The sequence below is a fragment of the Hippopotamus amphibius genome, chromosome 4 (assembly GCF_030028045.1).
Source record: "Hippopotamus amphibius kiboko isolate mHipAmp2 chromosome 4, mHipAmp2.hap2, whole genome shotgun sequence".
In the NCBI taxonomy this organism is placed as follows: domain Eukaryota; kingdom Metazoa; phylum Chordata; class Mammalia; order Artiodactyla; family Hippopotamidae; genus Hippopotamus; species Hippopotamus amphibius.
Window position 1 is genome coordinate 98,389,357 of NC_080189.1, and position 17,794 is coordinate 98,407,150.

The window sequence follows — 17,794 nt, forward strand, 5'->3', positions numbered from 1 at the left end:
AGAGACATGTATTTACTATATCACAATTTTAAAATGTTTTGATAACTGTACTTCACCATAATTGGTTTCCTTTGTAATCCTACGTATTTTGTCTTATGCATTTAAGATCATCATTTTAATAAGGGAGTCCACAGTTCTCATTAGACTGCCAAGAAGTCCATGGAACATAAAAAGGTAGAACCCTGCTGTAAAGTCTGACATTAAATTCTAGCCATCAGTCAAAGGTGCCTATATTTTGTGGCCAAGGGGTTAATAGTACGTAAAGGAAAGCAGTAGACACACACCAAAAAAGAACAAATAACACATTGTAAAAGTGGTTTCTCTGAACTAGTGGACAAAGAACCTTCTGACCTTTTCAGCTCTCTTTTTTGGCCCCCAAAAGCTATCACAGTCCTGATGGCGCCCAGAGCCTCTTCCGCCACAGCGCCTGCTTTAGCATATGCAGCTAATTCTTTGTCACTAAATGCAGAGAGTATCTGGAAAGAAGAGAAACATTCATGACTTTCGTACGGGAAAAAAAGCTAAAAGGCAGTCTGATCAACTCTTTAACTTACTTTTTCTTCCCAAACCCTGTCCTTTACCAAACATCGTAGGTATGACGCAAACGACACTCACTGTACCCGATCCAAGGGCTGCTTCCACTCCCTACAAAGGCTAGATTTGATCAGCCCTGATGATAGGCTCCCCAAGAGGAGTTGTAAGCAGCTTTTGGCAGGAAAGAGCCCTTTGCAGGAAAGAGCTCTCTGCAGGAGGCCCCTTTGTCTTGTCACTAACATTAAACCAGACGCCCCCATGCTCTATACATCTCCAGCACACCTTTCAAATCTTTTGATCACACAATACTTTGCCGAACTTGTCGGGTCTTCCCATAGATCAAAGATGTAGAAATGAAGAATAAGTAATGAACAGATGACCAGGTCTCTTCCCTAGCTTCCCCTTTAGTAATCTCGTGAGTAAACTGTGTGAACAAGATAGTATCTAAAGAAAGATCACAAGAAGTCAACAAGCCTGCACACAGTGGGGGATGGCCACGACTCTGACCCCCTGTCTCAACGATTAACTAAGGTGACCTCCCTTTTTCCCTCTAAAAGATTTCATGGCTGACAGAATCTTCAGATATGATTTTTGGGGGACACCAAGTGCACCATCTCCCCACACTGCCAGCATTCTGATGAAAAGCAACTTTCCTTTCTACCAGCTTTTGCAAGTACTGATTTTTTTTTTCAAGCGGCAAGCAGTCGGACTTGATTTGGTAGCAGAGTCAGCAGAAGGAAATCCACACATAATTCTCTAGACAGTGTTTTTGGGAAGAGGGTCGAGTGCCACATGTATTACTGTTTTTCCTCTGCTAATTGCAAAGTAAACTAAAATAAAACCTTACTGCTTAGAAAGGATTCACCATCCTTTTTTTTTTTTTTTTTAATCATGCCACAATGTTTAATCACTTTGAAAACCATATTTCCGGACCTACTCACGGGCATTCTACTGAATCATAAGATGGCTAAAGAAGATGCTGCAGAAGAACGGTAAAGGAAGAATGAGGTGCCAGAGTCTACTAAGGAAAACCACAACCCCAGAATGAGCCAAAATTGCCTGTAAAATCTCTCAACTCTGGAGTGATGACTGAAACAGAACAGGTTACGTGGATTTTACTGCAAGGCAAAATCAGAGTGCCACTTAACTGTCACCGGTACCAATTAAAAATAAATAGGAGAAATCTAAATTTATTTAAATGTTTTATATTCATGCAATAGTTTGAAGGAATGTCATATTTTTAAATTACGTGTCCTTAAATAAGGACATAACCATTTATGTAAATTAAATTACTGTGTCAGAAGATTCACCTACAGTAATAACAGTGCAAAAAAAAATGTAATTGAGGTCATAACTGTGACATTTTGAATCACATTAAAAATAATCTTCCTTATTAGAGCACCATCTTAATAACATGCTTCCGGATGTGGTTTCAAACGACACTTTACAGGGATCTGCGCAAGTACCAGCCTCCGGCATCTTGACAACAACTCTGTCTGCGTGGATGCACACACGTGGAAATGCCCGCGCCTCACATACCTTTGCCCAGATGGCTGTGGAGAGCCCCAGGATAGGGCTGATGGCCATTATCACCAGGGTGAGCTTCCATCCTCTGATAAACCCCACCACGAATCCTGCAAAAAACGTGGCTACTGCTTGAAAGAACATTCCAACCTTGTCACCAATTCCTTCACTGATTTTGGAGATGTCACTAAAAAAGATCACACCTAAGTGGTTAAAGGCAGGAGGTCCTCAGTCAGAAAGGTGAAGCAGACATCTAGCAAACAGAGACAGGCAAAACGCGTTCAGACTCCCACAAGCCTCTTTCACAGTCTTAGCCTCTTGAATGACATTTTTCCCCACCTAAACACTGTACAAAGGAAGAAATTCAGGATTAGTTCACACTTCTAAGAAGTGAATATCATGAAAAGTTGATGCTATTCAATTAGTTAATCCTATTAGAGAAACACTAGCATTCTGAACATAGGAGTCAATCTGTTCAAAAAGCAGGAGCGAGGAAGGGCATTGCAGCTGGAATAGGGAAGGGCTCCTTGCTTCCACCCTTGGTGCTATTCTCAACCCAGTCTACTCTCAATACAGCAGCCAGTGTGATCCGTTGAGAATGGAAATCTGAACATGCTACTCCTCACATCAAAAATGTCCAGTGGCAAAGCTGAGGTTCTTACGGAGGCCAGCCAGGCCCTGAATGCCCTAATCCTCCCTCCTCTTGGACCTCATCTGCTCACTACCCTCTTGCCAGGACCTCCGGTCAAAAAAAGCCTATCATCTACCTCCCCCTGCTGGAATGTAAGCAACGAGAGGCCAGAGATCTTTGTCTCTTTGTTCACGGGTGGATCACAAACATCTAGAACACTGCTTGGCACATAATAAGCCCTCAAATATTTGCTGAATAAGTGAAGAGTCAACAAATACTAAGATAAGTCTCTATGCGAATTCATTCAGTCCCTGATTCACTCATTCATCCATCTTAGTTGACTGTCCTCTTAATATCTGTCTTGCCTGTGATAAGCTCCATGACACATAAACAAGTAAAGGATTATAAGCTCAGTCCTCAAATACACCTACTATATAACTAGGCAAAAAAACTAACAGATAAGGAAAATACACTGTGGCACAGGCTGTAATTGCTAGAGATGGCTATCAGATGATCTGTTCCCAATACACATCAAATGCTTAACCCAGCAAAAAAAAACTTTTTTTTCATTTAAAATCTTCCCCTTGACAAATTTTCACAGTTAGCACTTAATTTCTTTATGAAAGTGTGGTGTTAACAATATACTTACTCTGATAGCCGTGTATTGAGTTCAGTGGTGTCACTGATGTCAAACCAGCCTATTTCCTGTCGCAGAATAGCATGGAAAAACTCTTGCCTAATTTTCTTAATCTGTCGGCCAGCTGCCAAGGTCCAAAATGAAACTTGTATATAGGCAGCAACAAGAACTCCAGCACCTAATCCTGAATAATAATATGCATATCTGGAAAATAATTCAAAAGTTTCTTTTAAATACAGTCTTTGTCTCTTTGCGGAGAAATATTCAGAATTGGGAATTAGTAAATTTACTGACAGATCACAAAGACTGTGTGGGACATTATAACAAATACATATTAATTTTTTTCTCTTTTCTTAAATTATAAGAGGATAATGGCAAATCTATCCACTTGAATTATCAGCCAAAGGTAAAATAAAGTTTTGTGGTTAACTGCAAACATATAATGGTGGTCATGAACCATTTTTAAACTGATATTGACAATTTGTAAACACAATTTGACTCTTTCACAATTCATACTCTAGACTTGCATATCTTATTGTACTGAAAGAGTTCATCACATTGCAAATATAGGAATAAACAGATTGAGCATGCAAAATGGGTCTTAGTGTAAGTTTTCCTATATTGTTTCTAGAAAGAACAAAAAACCCCCTCCTAACTGGCAGAAGTTGAAAGATTTCTTAAAAACAGAACACTAAAACATCATGAATTAAAACCGATTTGGAGTGAAGTCTTAACTAAATTAGAGGAAAGTTAGTATCTTTTTTAAAAATTTTATTTAGTTATTTTTATTTTTTTGCCATGCCCCACAGCATGTGGGGTCTTAGTTCCCCGACCAGGGATGAACCCCTCATCCCCTGCATTGGAAACATGGAGTCTTAACCACTGGACCACCAGGGAAGTCCAAAAGTTAGTATCTTTAAAAATAATAAATTCAGTTTCAATACTCTCAAATGTATTTTCTACATCATTTTACAAACTGTTTCCAGATAGAAGCCTTTCAGGCCTGCTATGGCCAACAGATGGTACTCTTTTACGTCATCATCACTAAATGCTAAGTAAACATACAAACATTATGTGACGGGTTTTGGGATTTCTACAAAGAAGGCTGAACGAGGGGAAAATGCCATAAATGACATGATTGGATCAATGGACAAAACTGGAATACAGACGGTAGATGGGATCAAAGTATTGTATCAATATTAAATGTACTGAGGTTGATAACTGTACTGTGGTTATAAAGAGAGTGTCCTATTCTTAGGAACCACGCTGAGGTATTTATGAGTAAAGGGCCATGCTCTGTGCCACTTATTTAAATGGAAGGGGAAGAGGTATAAAGGAAACAATAAAGAGTCTAACAAAAGATAAAGAGTATACAGAGACTCTGTACATTCTTAAATCTCTTTGTGAGTCTGAAATTATTTTCAAATGAAACAATTTTTAAAAATTCACCAAATAAGTATATATGTGTGTGTGTGTGTATATATACATATATATTAGTCAATTACCTAGTCATTTCTTCTTCCAGAATTCTGCCTGGATTTAGCATTGACAATGAAAAATTCACTAAATAAAAACAAAACGAAACAAAAATAAGATTTTTGAAAGGTACTGCCAGGTTTTAAAAATCTTTTTTCGCTTTCCTTTTCACTCTCAAGTCACTCATCATTTGACTTATGTAAAGGGCCCAAGGGTTTAGGAGCATCTGAGGTCCAGTGAGGGGAAGTTAAGCCCTCCCAGGTTCAGCCCCTTTCCTAGAGGTCTTGGGCCTTTAGCAAAGCAGCTTCCTAAGGCAGCAGAGAGGAGCTGATGGAGGGCATACAGAAGGCAGAGGAGGAAAAAAGAAATGGTCCACATAGGCAACACAAGATTCAAGGGGCACTTTTCTTCTTAGTGGTGCAAAGCACCTTACAGATACTTGCTTCTTTTGATTTTACTTTACTATATGTGTGTGTTTTCCCTTACACGCTTCCTCAAGACATAAGTAATAGAAAGGCTGAACTGCATTCATTGCAAAGGAAGAAAAATTAAAGAAAAGAAAGATAGCTGAGTTGCTCAAAGACAATTCAAGGGATCACTAGTGATCAGTCAGCATCCTGCGCTCCCTGTCTCGGTTATCAGCAGTCCTGTATTTTGGTATTTTTAAAGCAGTATTAACTGGAAGGAAACTGTCTTTTAATTTAAACAAATTTGATAAAAATGTCAATGTGCCTTTTCTGGTTTACATGTTTTAGTAATAGCTGCAATTTACTGAGCATTTATTATATGCCAGGCATTGTTCAGAATACTTTACATGCATTACTTTAATTTTCACAACAACTCTATGAGGTAGGACTATTTCATAAACTCCCATTTTATAGATGAAGAAACCGAAGCACAGGGAGATAAAGTAACTTACCCAAAGTCACACAGCTAGCAAGTAGGTTGACAGTCCTAATGCTATCCTATACAGCTCCTGACACTATACTACACTGATTGATTCATGGGGTAAGGACTTATTTTTACTTTTTTAAAAACACAAAGTGAAAAAATAAAAACAGCCCATATCTACTGCATTCACAAAATAACAGGATAAAATGTCACCACAGCATTGCTGAGAACACACACTAGGGTAAGCATTTCCCATTGACCGTGATGCTAGGAGAGGAGAAACATTAGTCTTTGTTCTAGCCCTCAGATCATGTTTTCTGCCTGCTGTGTTATCATTCTTATCTTCTTCCAAAGGAAGATAAGGTAGACTTTAGTTTAAACTAAACTACTGTCAGGATCAATTGCCAGGCATGTGGCCCGTCAGGAAGTCAGGATGGTTCTTTCTACGGATGTTCACAGTGAAGTGCTGCTGCTTATGAATCCAGCTCTTTACCAGCTACTAGATCCTTGAGGAATCAGACCCCATTTTGCTTCTGTTCTTATCCATTCAGTTTGCATGCTCCTTTCCTTCCTGTGTTCAAAAAGTTGGCACCTCTGATATGCCACACCGGAACTGTGTTTGGAATTAGAGGCAGACAAGCTATCCTAAAGCTGTGGTATTTGTAGAAACCATTGTTCAGAATCACAGTAAACCTGCAGATGACGTGTACAGGGCTATTTTTTTCTGAACTTAGAAATCAGGTGAAATCTTAAAATGAGTTTTACTCTCCTCCAACACCAATATTTTAACTCAGATTGACCATCCCTCCTGGGAAATAAGCATCTATGAACATTCTAAACTTGACCTGCTCCTCTCTGAGTCCCAGGCCAAGAATGTCCACCTAATTCCAGGTTAGTAACCCTAGGAACCCCAAAGCCCCCAGAAACCAAGAGTTCCTGCTGCCCAAGGGCAAAGGTGAGGCAAATGTGTGTTGATGCGCTCCCAGAAGAGTCATGGGACGAAAGCTGGAATTCTAGATCTGCAAATCTCATGGGATTAGATCCAGAAAGGGCCTCAACCTAGTCTTCTCAGATGCTACCTATTAGGGCTTCAGTCTCATAAACATTCTGTAAGTATTTACCTGGTTGAATGGTTCGCAATGCTGTCTGCCTGTTAGAATCACACGGGGAGCGTGAAAAAATATTACATGCCCAAGCTCCATTCAAGAGCAGTTGAATCAGAACCTCTAGCTGAGTCTGGATCATAATTCTACAAAGTGTCCCCAACTGATTCTAATGTTCCAGGATGGAGAACTCCTACTCTAGTCTGCCTGAATCCTCTCATAACAAGGAAATGGGGAATTCTAGAAGCTGCCTATTCATTTTAGAGAGCTCCCACATAATTCATTCATCTTATATGAAGAAACAGAATCTTAGAGTGGTTGTTTCATTTCCAAATTCTTAAAGCCAGTTTTTCCCAATGTTTACTGACATTTACTATGTCCCAGACACTTGATATAAAATGTCTCATTTAATTCTATCCGTAAGTCTGTGATTACCTTTCAAAGATGAGAACAGTAAGGATTACAGAGGTTAAGTAATCTGCCCAAAGTCATAAGCTGGTAAGGGCCTAAATAATAAAGGTATACCTTAAGGATTACATGAGGAGGCATTACATAAGGAGTCCTGACTGTCACTTTGAGTCTCAAAGTAAATCAATGTCTGCCTCCCTTGATTCTGCCCAGGACATCTTTATTATATAGAAACACTCAGCACAAGACACAGTTGGTGCATGTCCTGGCAGCTTTGGCAGTGTGGGTATTTAATCATGCAACTGGGGCTCAAAAATGCGCTTTCCTCTTGTCTATGAGAAAACGCACGGGCACGCAGGGTATGTCGGTTTCTCCACAGAATCTCCTACATGACTACAGTCACACAGACTTGGCATAAAATATCCAGCTCCTAACGCGCTGCAGAAAAACTGTTTCCTATGATTCCATCCTTAAGGTTTGGATGAGGAATGTATTATGCACAGTTTCTGCACAACTGAGTCATTGTGAGGGAACAACCTCGTCATGGAGCCCTTATTCTGTTGACAAGAACGGTCTCTGCTCACAGTAAGTTACTGCCAGCCCCTCTTGTAATTTAAACCGTTTTTTCTTCTAACATTCTCTTCTCATTTGGCTCCCATTTAGTCTAGCTGTCCAAGAATCCAACAATTTTAAAGAACAGGTTCTAAATAAACATCATCTCCCTGAGATGAGCTAGCAAACTAAGTACAGCTAAGTACTCTATCTTCTCTCAACCCCTAGGATTTTTGCTAAACTCTACAAATCGAAACATATCAATGAGCTCCCTGGATTTAGAGTGAGTATGAAATGTAACAATTTCATTTTCTCCAAAGAGGCATGGGAATATTATTTGTACACACTACTAAAGAGTGAACATTGGAATTAATAACATTTGAGGGACTTCCCATTCCACATCCTCTGAGACAGCCAGTATGCCTAATGACCAACATGGCTGTAGAGGACCAAATGTCTTTTAATTTGGAGGTCACTGAAACTAAGCTGGCAACTCTGGTGAGTTTATCACTCCAGCTATTACAGGTCTGTAAGTGACTTGCTTGCTCATGCCATTCCCCAAAGAGACCTTGAATTTGGCACTGGGCACAGTACATGCCACCTGTCTGCCATTCCAACTTCAAAGCAATTCAGTTGCATAATTAGAAACACACAAAAAACAAGCAAACTGCTCCAAGTAAGAAAATTGTCAATTTGGTGTTAGCAAAAACAAAAATAGAAGGAATAAAACTGGACCAAATGCCAACTCCCCTGTGATAAGTGCACTGTATCAGATGTTTTTTAAAAAAGTTAATTGTGATAATATACACATAACCATCTTAACCATTTTAAGTGCATAATTCAGGAGTGTTAAATATATTGACACTGTCGTACAACCGATTTCCAGAACTTTTTCAGCTTCCCCAGCTGAAACTATGCCCATTAAACAACAACTCCCCATTTGCTCCTTTCCCACGCCCGCCACCACTATCTTATTTTCTGTTTTTATGAATTCGGCTACTATGGACACCTCGTGTAAGTGGAATAATACGTTTGTCTTCTTGTGACTGGCTTCTTTCACTTGGCATAATGTCCTCAAGGTTCATCCATGTTGTAGCAGGTGTCAGAAATTCCTTTTTAAGGCTGAATAATATTCCCTTCTATGTATATAACACATTTTGTTGATCCATTCATTTGTTAATCTGATTTTTTAAAATCCTGAGTTGAAACCAATTTTTTATTGATGTCTTCATGTATAGGCATCATCCTGCCGTGTGTGTGTGTATGTGTATCTTATAGATCTTTAGATCTTATAAGACATAAAAGGAAAACAAATACAAAATTCCTCATTTCCTTAAAGACTTTTTAAACTATCCTATCTTACTGCAATTTTACCTTTACAGTGTTTGTGTTAAAGTTTGGCCACTGGTCAAACCCAAGTAATCCATTTAAAACTTTCCCAAACACATTTTTTAAAGGCAAAAGCACAGTTATGTACATTGGCAGTATGATGTGTATGGTCACGAGCATGGTTTGGATGGCAAAAGGTTTGAATTCTGCCCTAATAACTTTGGACAAGCCTCAGCGTCTTCATGTGTCACAGAGAATAATATTAATTACTGCTAGGATTGTTCTTGTGAGTCTTAAATGAAATAAGACATAGCACATCCGTACACAAAAATAAACTCAAAATGGATCAAAATCCTAAATGTAAGGCCTGACACTATAAAACTCTTAGAGGAAAACATAGGCAGAACACTCTGTGACATAAATGACAGCAAGATCTTTCTTGACCCACCTCCTAGAGTAAAGGAAATAAAAACAAAAATAAACAAATGGGACCTAATGAAACTTAAAAGCTTTTGCACAGCAAAGGAAATCATAAATATGATGAAAAGACAACCCTGAGTGGGAGAAAATATTTGCCAATGAAGCAACTGGCAAAAGGTTAATCTCTAAAATATATAAGCAGCTCATGCAGTTCAATATCAAAAAAGCAAACAACCCAATCCACAAATGGGTGGAAGACCTAAACAGACATTTCTCCAAAGAAGACATACAGATGGCCAACAAACACATGAAAAGATGCTCAACATCACTAATCATTAGAGAAATGCAAGTCGAAACTACAATGAGGTATCACCTCATACCAGTTAGACTGGCCATCATCAAAAAATCTAGGAACAATAAATGCTAGAGAGGCTGTGAAGAAAAGGGAACCCTCCTGCACTGCTGGTGGGAATGTAAATTGATACAGCCACTATGGAAAACAGTATGGAGGTTCCTTAAAAAACTAAAAATAGAACAACCATATGACCCAGCAATCTCACTACTGGGCATATACCTGGAAAAAACTGTAATTCAAAAAGATACATAGACCACAATATTCATTGCAGCACTATTTACAATAGCCAGGACATGGAAGCAACCTAAATGTCCATCAACAGATGAATGGATAAAGAAGATGTGGCACATATATACAATGGAATATCACTCAGCAATAAAAAGGAATGAAATTGAGTTATTTGTAGTGAGGTGCATGGACCTAGAGTCTGTCATACAGAGTAAAGTACGTCAGAAAGAGAAGAACAAATACAGTATGCTAACACATATATATGGAATCTAAAAAAATGGTACTGCTGAACTCAGTGGCAGAGGAAGAATAAAGATGCAGAGGCAGAGAAGAGACTCAAGGACATGGGGAGGTAGAGAAGGAGAAGCTGGAACAAAGTGAAAGAGTAGTATTGACATTTATATACTACCAAATGTAAAACAGACAGCTAGTGGGAAGCAACTGCCTAACCAGGGAGATCAACTCGATGACTGGTGATGACCTAGAGGGGCAGGATAGGGAGGGTGGGAAGGAGGCTCAAGAGGGAGAGGATATGGGGATATATGTATAAATACAGCTGTATCGCTTTGTTGTACAGCAGAAATACTGTACACAACAGTGTAAAGCTATTATACGCCAATAAAGATTTAAAAAAAAAAAACCTAGCATATGATACACACAATGAAAGATTACTTCTGTTATCTTTATTATACAGAGATTCTTCTCAGACGCAATAGTAGTGGAGACTAAATATTTTTGTAGGAGCTTGCCTGAACTATTCAAAGGATACTTTTACTAGACTTCTAAAAGGCAATAATATTCAACAATATTTATGTAAAGAGATCCTATTGTATAAATTAAGCAATTATGTTCTCTTAGGTAATTACAATTAAGCCCTACAATGCTAACCAAATATGCAGTTTTCAATCAGTGAACACTGAAAACTCTTACTGAGTGTCATCTAAATGATCGAGTCCACTTTTTCTCAGGTATCTTTCCTATGAAAGCTGCCTTTCCTTTACCAGTTGTTTTCTTTATATTCCACTTTCTAGGTGCCAGTAAAGCTTCACTTGGTCTTCTCCAGCCTAGTGCCCACAGGTCTGCTAGGAGGAACTGATGGCATGCGTGGTAGAAAGCAGGGACATTTTCCTTTCTGTGTTAAATTTGGCCAATATAAAAATAACTTTGTCCATTGGAGCCTCACTCCAACGCTGTTGTCACAGCCTCTTGCGTAGATGCCATTAACTTATGGGACTCCTTTGGCTCTTTAGTAATTATAGTCCTTTGTGTGAGTTTCAAAGCGCACCACTCTCATATCCGGTCCATTCACTCTTCAGCAAAGTATTCTATCAAGTAACAGTCAACCTTGTTGATCCAAAAAATAGACACAGAAAGTGGGTCTAATTTTAGCAAAAAGCACAGCTGAGAAGTAGTACCACGCTAACTGATGTATTTTGAAGCTCATCTAATGGGAAGGACACTGCATAGACATACTCTGTTATGGTTCTACCATCCTAAAGTAGACTGACTTCCTTACTTTATTTAAATGCAAAGCTTTCTGGAGGTGGATATTTCCTTATTCTGTATTTGAAGTCAAATACCAGGGGCGGAGTCAAGATGGCCGCATGGGAAGACGCGGAGATCGCGTCTCCCCACAAATAGATCAGTTGCTGGAGGCTGGCGGTGGACCTGAGGCCCAAGCAGACTGCAGGAACGCAGGAGCAACCAGGTGGGACCTGGGGGAAGTCAGGGGGGTGGGGAAAGGGAAGCCGGTGAGGACCGGGCGCCCCTGGCAGGGTGGCTGGGTGAGGGGGGAGGTTCCTGCCTGGAGGGACCGTTGGGGGTTGGGGAGATCCGAAACCACAACTGGGTTTCTCCTGCCCAGGAGGCCAGGAGGCCTGCTGAGCTCCCTGGCTTGGGGGCCTGCTGGGCTCCCCAGCGGGGTCCTCCTCCCTCCAAGGGTCCCTCCGGGCGGCCTGGGTCCTGGGGGTGTGGGAAGGAGGGAGGAGGGGCGAGGAGGTGGAGAGGCAGACAGGTGGGGGTGGGGGCTTTGAGATTGGGGGATGGGGAGGCGAGAGGGCGTTTCGCCTGCCCTCTTGGCCAAGGAGGCTGACTGGACTCCCAGGCCTGGTCCTTCACTCTCGGGGGCCCCCCTCCAGCACGAGGGTCCTGGGGGCAAGGGGGACGGGGGTGGGAGAGAGAGAGGCAGACAGTGGGGGTGGGAAGGGATCTCTCCAGGTCAGAAGAATAGGGGAGGTATTTCTTCTGAGCAGGTCCTCCACCTTCCAAGGCTCCTCCCGGCTGTTGGTCCTAGAAGTACAGGAGGGAAGCAGTGGGGGGAAAAGAAGAGAGGTGGAAGCGGGGAGGGACCCTCTGGGATCAGAGGATGGGGGAGGAGCAGAAGGCATTTCCGCTGCCCACTGGCCCGGGAAGCCTGCTGGGCTCCTGGGCCTGGTCTCCACCCCTCCAGGGTCCCCTCCCAGACGCACGGGTCCTGAGGACGTTGGAGCGTGGCAGGGGAAGAGAAAGAGAGGCAGACCGGTGGTGGGACGTTCCAGGAGCAGAGGACCAGGGGAGGTGTGGAGGACCTTTCCCCTGCCCACTTGGACCTGGTGGGCCTGCTGGGCTCCTGAGTCTGGTACCTCTGTCTCTCCAGGTGAGTGGGTCATACAGGCGTGGGAGGGAGGGTGGAGAGGAGAAGAGGAAGAGAGGCAGACAGCGGTGGGAGGGACCTTGCAGGACCAGACGATCAGGGGAGACGCTGTGGGAAATCTCCCTACCCACTTGGCACTGGGAGGCCTGTTGTGCCCCCAGGCCTGGTCTTCGGTCCTCCAAGGGCCCCTCTAGGTCTCACTGGTCCTAGGGGTGTAGAAGGAAAGCAGGGGAGAAGGGGGACCTTCTGGGATTGGAGGATCAAGGGAGGCGAAGGTATATCCCCTGCCCACTAGCCCTGGGAAGCCTGCTAGGCTCACGGACCTGGTCTTTCACACTCCAGGGCCCCCCCCCCCCACCAGCTGCTTTGGACCTAGGAGAGTGGGGGATGGGGGAGAGGAAGAGAGGCAAACAGGGACCCTACAAGACTGGGAGATCTGGGGAAGTGCCACAGGCATTCCCCTAGCCCAGTTGGCCCTGGGAAGCCTGTTGGGCATTAGAGTCTGGTCTCCTGCCTTCCAGTGGCCCCTGCAGCTGTGAGGCTCCTAGGGGAATAGAAGAGAGGGGGTGAGGAAGAAGAGAACCCAAGGGGGAGTGACCCTCCGAGATTGGAGGACATGGGGAGGTGCCTAGCATTTCTCCCACCAACTCGGGCCCAGGGAGCCTGCTGGGTATCTCGACCTGGTCCTTTACCCCAGGACTAGAGGCATTCCTGTGCCCCTCTGCCTCATTGGGCCTAAGCCCCATTCCCCAACCCCCCCAACCCTCCGCTGTCCTTGTCTAAGCCCTGCCCCCACAGCCAAGGCCTTTTCTGGCTTTTTTTTTTTTCCTTCCCACCTCCTCACTTAGGCTATTGCAGTTGTTTTACCTTCCAGTTGTTGCTCCAACTTTTTTAAAAAATTTTTTTCTAACACATCTGTCAGTTTCCTATTATTGTATTTTTTATCTTGCTATTGTTCTGCGGCTCTCCTACTTTTTTTTTTTTAATTTTGTTCATTTTCTTGCTCCACACGGCTTGTGGGATCTTGATTCACAAGCTCAGGTTCAGGCCTGAGCTCCTGAGTTGGGAGCTCTGAGTCCAAAACATTGGACTAACAGGGAAACCCGGTTCCCAGGGAATATTCATCAGAGTGAGGTCTCCCAGAGGTTCTCACCTCAACACCAAGACCCAGCTATACTCAACAGCCTACAAACTCCAGAGCTTGAAACCTCAGGCCAAACACCCAGTGGGACAGGAACACAATCCCGCCCATCCAAAGTGGGGGGAAAATGAGATGACAAAAAAATATGTCACAGATGAAGGAACAGGTAAAAACACACAAGACCAAATAAATGAAGAGGAAATAGGAAAATTGCCTGAAAAAGAATTCAGAATAATGATAGTAAAGATGGTCCAAAATCTGGATAACAAAATACAGAAAATACAAGAAACAGTTAGGACTCAGAAGAACTAAAGAGCAAACAAACAGTAATATATAACAAAATAACCACAATTAAAAATACTCTAGATGGTATAAACAGCAGAATAACTGAGGCAGAAGAACAAGTAAGTGACTTGGAAGATAGAATTGGGGAAATAACTGCCACAGAGCAGGAAAGAGAAAAAAGAATAAAAAGAATGGAAGACAGTCTCAGAGACCTTGGTGACAACATTAAGTGCACCAACATTTGAATCATAGGCATCCCAGAAGAAGAAGAAAACAAGAAAGGGTCTGAGAAAACATTGGAAGAGGTTATAGTGGAAAACTTCCCAACATGGAAAAGGAAATAATCAATCAAGTCCACGAAGCGCAGAGAGTCCCATACAGAACAAATCCAAGGAGAAATACACCGAGGCACATATTAATCAAACTAACGAAAATTAAACACAAAGAAAAAATATTAAAAGCAGCAAGAGAAAAGCAACAAATAACATATAAGGGAAAACCCATAAGGATAATAGCTGATCTTTCTGCAGAAACCCTGCAGGCCAGAAGGGAGTGGCGGGATATACTGAAAGTCCTGAGAGAGAAAAAACCTACAGCCAAGAATATTCTACCCAGCAAGAATCTCATTCAGATTCAGCAGAGAAATCAAAAGCTTTCCAGACAAGCAAAAGTTAAGAGAATTCAGCACCACCAAACCAGCTTTACAGCAATTACTAAAGGCACTTTTCTCAGCAGGAAACACAAGAGAAGGAAAAGACCTATAAAAACAAACCCAAAACAATTAAGAAAATGGTAATAGGAACACACATGTCAATAATCACCTTAAATGTAAACGGATTAAATTCTCCACCCAAAAGACACAGACTGGTTGAATGGATACAAAAACAAGACCCTTACATATGCTGTCTACAAGAAACCCACTTCAGACCAAGGGACACATATAGACTGAAAGTAAAGAGATGCAAAAAGATATTCCATGCAAATGGAAGTCAAAAGAAAGCTGGAGTAGCAATACTCATATCAGACAAATTAGACTTTAAAGACTATTACAAGAGACAAGGAAGGACATTACATAATGATCAAGGGATCCAAGAAGAACATATCACAATGGTCAATATCTATGCACCCAACATAGAAGCACCTCAATACATAAGGCAAATGCTAACAGCCATAAAAAGGGAAATCGACAGTAACACAATAATAGTTGGAGACTTTAACACCCCACTTATACAAATGGACAGATCATCCAAAAGAAAATAAATAAGGACACACAAGCTTTAAATGACACATTAGACCATCTCGACTTAGTTGATATTTATAGGACATTCCATCCAAAAACGACAGAATATGCTTTCTTCTCAAGTGCACACGGAACACTCTCCAGGACAGATCACATCTTGGGTCACAAATCAAGCCTCAGTAAATTCAAAAAAATTGTATCAAGCATTTTCTCTGACCACAACACCATGAGACTAGATATCAATTACCTGAAAAAAACTGTAAAAAATACAACCACATAGAGACTAAACAATAACGCTATTAAACAACCAAGAAATCACTGAAGAAATCAAGGAGTAAATTAAAAAATACCTAGAAACACATGACAATGAAAACACAACAACCCAAAACCTATGGGATGCAGCAAAAGCAGTTCTAAGAGGGAAGTTTATAGCAATACAGTCCTACCTCAAGAAACAAGAAAAATATCAAATAAACAACCTAAGCTTACACCTAAAATAATTAGAGAAAGAGGAACAAAAAAAACCCCAAAGTGAGCAGAAAGAAAGAAATCATAAAGATCAGATCAGAAATAAATGAAAAAGAAAGGAAGGAAACAATAGCAAAGATTAATGAAACTAAAAACTGGTTCTTTGAGAAGATAAACAAAATTGATAAACCATTAGCCAGACTCATCAGGAAAAAAAGGGAGAAGATGCAAATCAACAGAATTAGAAATGGAAAAGGAGAAGTAACAACTGACACTGCAGAAATACAAAAGATCATGAGAGACTGCTACAAACAACTGTATGCCAATAAATTGGATAACCTGGAAGAAATGGATAAATTCTTAGAAAAGTACAATCCTCCAAGACTGAACCAGAAAGAAATAGAAAATATGAACAGACCAATCACAAGCACATAAATTGAGACTGTGATTAAAAATCTCCCAACACACAAAAGCCCAGGGCCAGATGGCTTCACAGGCGAATTCTATCAAACATTTAGAGAAGAGTTAACACCTATCCTTCTCACTCTTCCAAAATATAGCAGAAGGAGGAACACTCCCAAACTCATTCTATGAGGCCACCATCACCCTGATACCAAAACCAGGCAAAGATGTCACAAAAAAAGAAAATTACAGGCCAGTATCACTGATGAATATAGATACAAAAATCCTCAACAAAATACCAGCTAACAGAATCCAAAAGCACATTAAAAAGATCATACACCATGATCAAGTGGGGTTTATCCCTGGAATGCAAAGATTCTTCAATATACACAAATCAATGTGATATATCATATTAACAAATTGAAGGCTAAAAACCATATGATCTTCTCAATAGATGCAGAAAAAGCTTTTGACAAAGTTCAACATCCATTTATGATAAAAACTCTCCAGAAAGTGGGCACAGAAGGAAATTACCTCAACATAATAAAAGCCATATATGACAAACCAACAGCCAGCACCGTTCTAAATGGTGAAAAACTGAACGCATTCCCTCTAAGAACAGGAACAAGACAAGGGTGTCCACTCTCACCATTATTATTCAACATAGATTTGGAAGTTTTAGCCACAGCAATCAGAGAAGAAAAAGAAATAAAAGGAATCCAAATTGGAAAAGAAGAAGTAAAATTGTCACTCTTTGCAGATGACATGATAGTATACACAGAAAACCCTGAAGATTCTACCAGAAAACTGCTAGCACTAATCGATGAATTTAGTAAAGCAGCAGGATACAAAATTAATGCGCAGAAATCTCTTGCATTCCTATACACTAACAACGAAAGAGCAGAAAGAGAAATTAAGGAAACAATCCCATTCACCACTGCAATGAAAAGAATAAAATACCTAGGAATAAACCTGCCGATGGAGGCAAAAGCCCTGTATGCAGAAAACTATAAGACACTGATGAAAGAAATCAATGACGATACAAACAGATGGAGGGAGATACTATGTTCTTGGACTGGAAGAATCAACATAGTGAAAATGACTGTACTACCCAAAGCAGTTTACAGATTCAATGCAATCCCTATCAAATTACCAATGGCATTTTTCACAGAACTAGAACAAGAAATCTTACGATTTGTATGGAAATGCAAAAGACCCCGAATAGCCAAAGCAATCTTGAGAAGGAAAGACGGAGTTGGTGGAATTAGGCTTCCTGACTTCAAACTATACTACAAGGCCACAGTGATCAAGACAGTATGGTAGTGGCACAAAAATAGAAAGGTAGACCAATGGAACAGAATAGAGAACCCAGAGGTAAACCCACACACATAAGGGCAACTTATCTTTGACAAAGGAGGCAAGAATATACAATGGAAAAAAGACAGCCTCTTCAATAAGTGGTGCTGGGAAAATTGGACAGCTACACGTAGAAGAATGAAATTAGAACACTTCCTAACACCATACACAAAAATTAACTC

General features: G+C 41.0%; 1 protein-coding gene across 4 annotated transcripts in view; it reads right to left on the bottom strand.

Moving 5' to 3' along the window:
- ABCB4 (ATP binding cassette subfamily B member 4) overlaps window positions 1–17,794 on the bottom strand; it is a 77,657-nt gene that overhangs the window by 51,860 nt on the left and 8,003 nt on the right. For 3 of the 4 annotated variants that reach the window (XM_057732779.1, XM_057732780.1, XM_057732782.1), the window contains 4 exons: window positions 4,832–4,889; window positions 3,339–3,530; window positions 2,074–2,245; window positions 352–476 (listed from right to left, as the gene is read on the bottom strand). In XM_057732779.1, the coding sequence (XP_057588762.1) occupies window positions 352–476; window positions 2,074–2,245; window positions 3,339–3,530; window positions 4,832–4,889 (547 nt within the window). The remainder of the gene's footprint in view (window positions 1–351; window positions 477–2,073; window positions 2,246–3,338; window positions 3,531–4,831; window positions 4,890–17,794) is intronic. The other variant, XM_057732781.1, reaches the window with a different exon arrangement.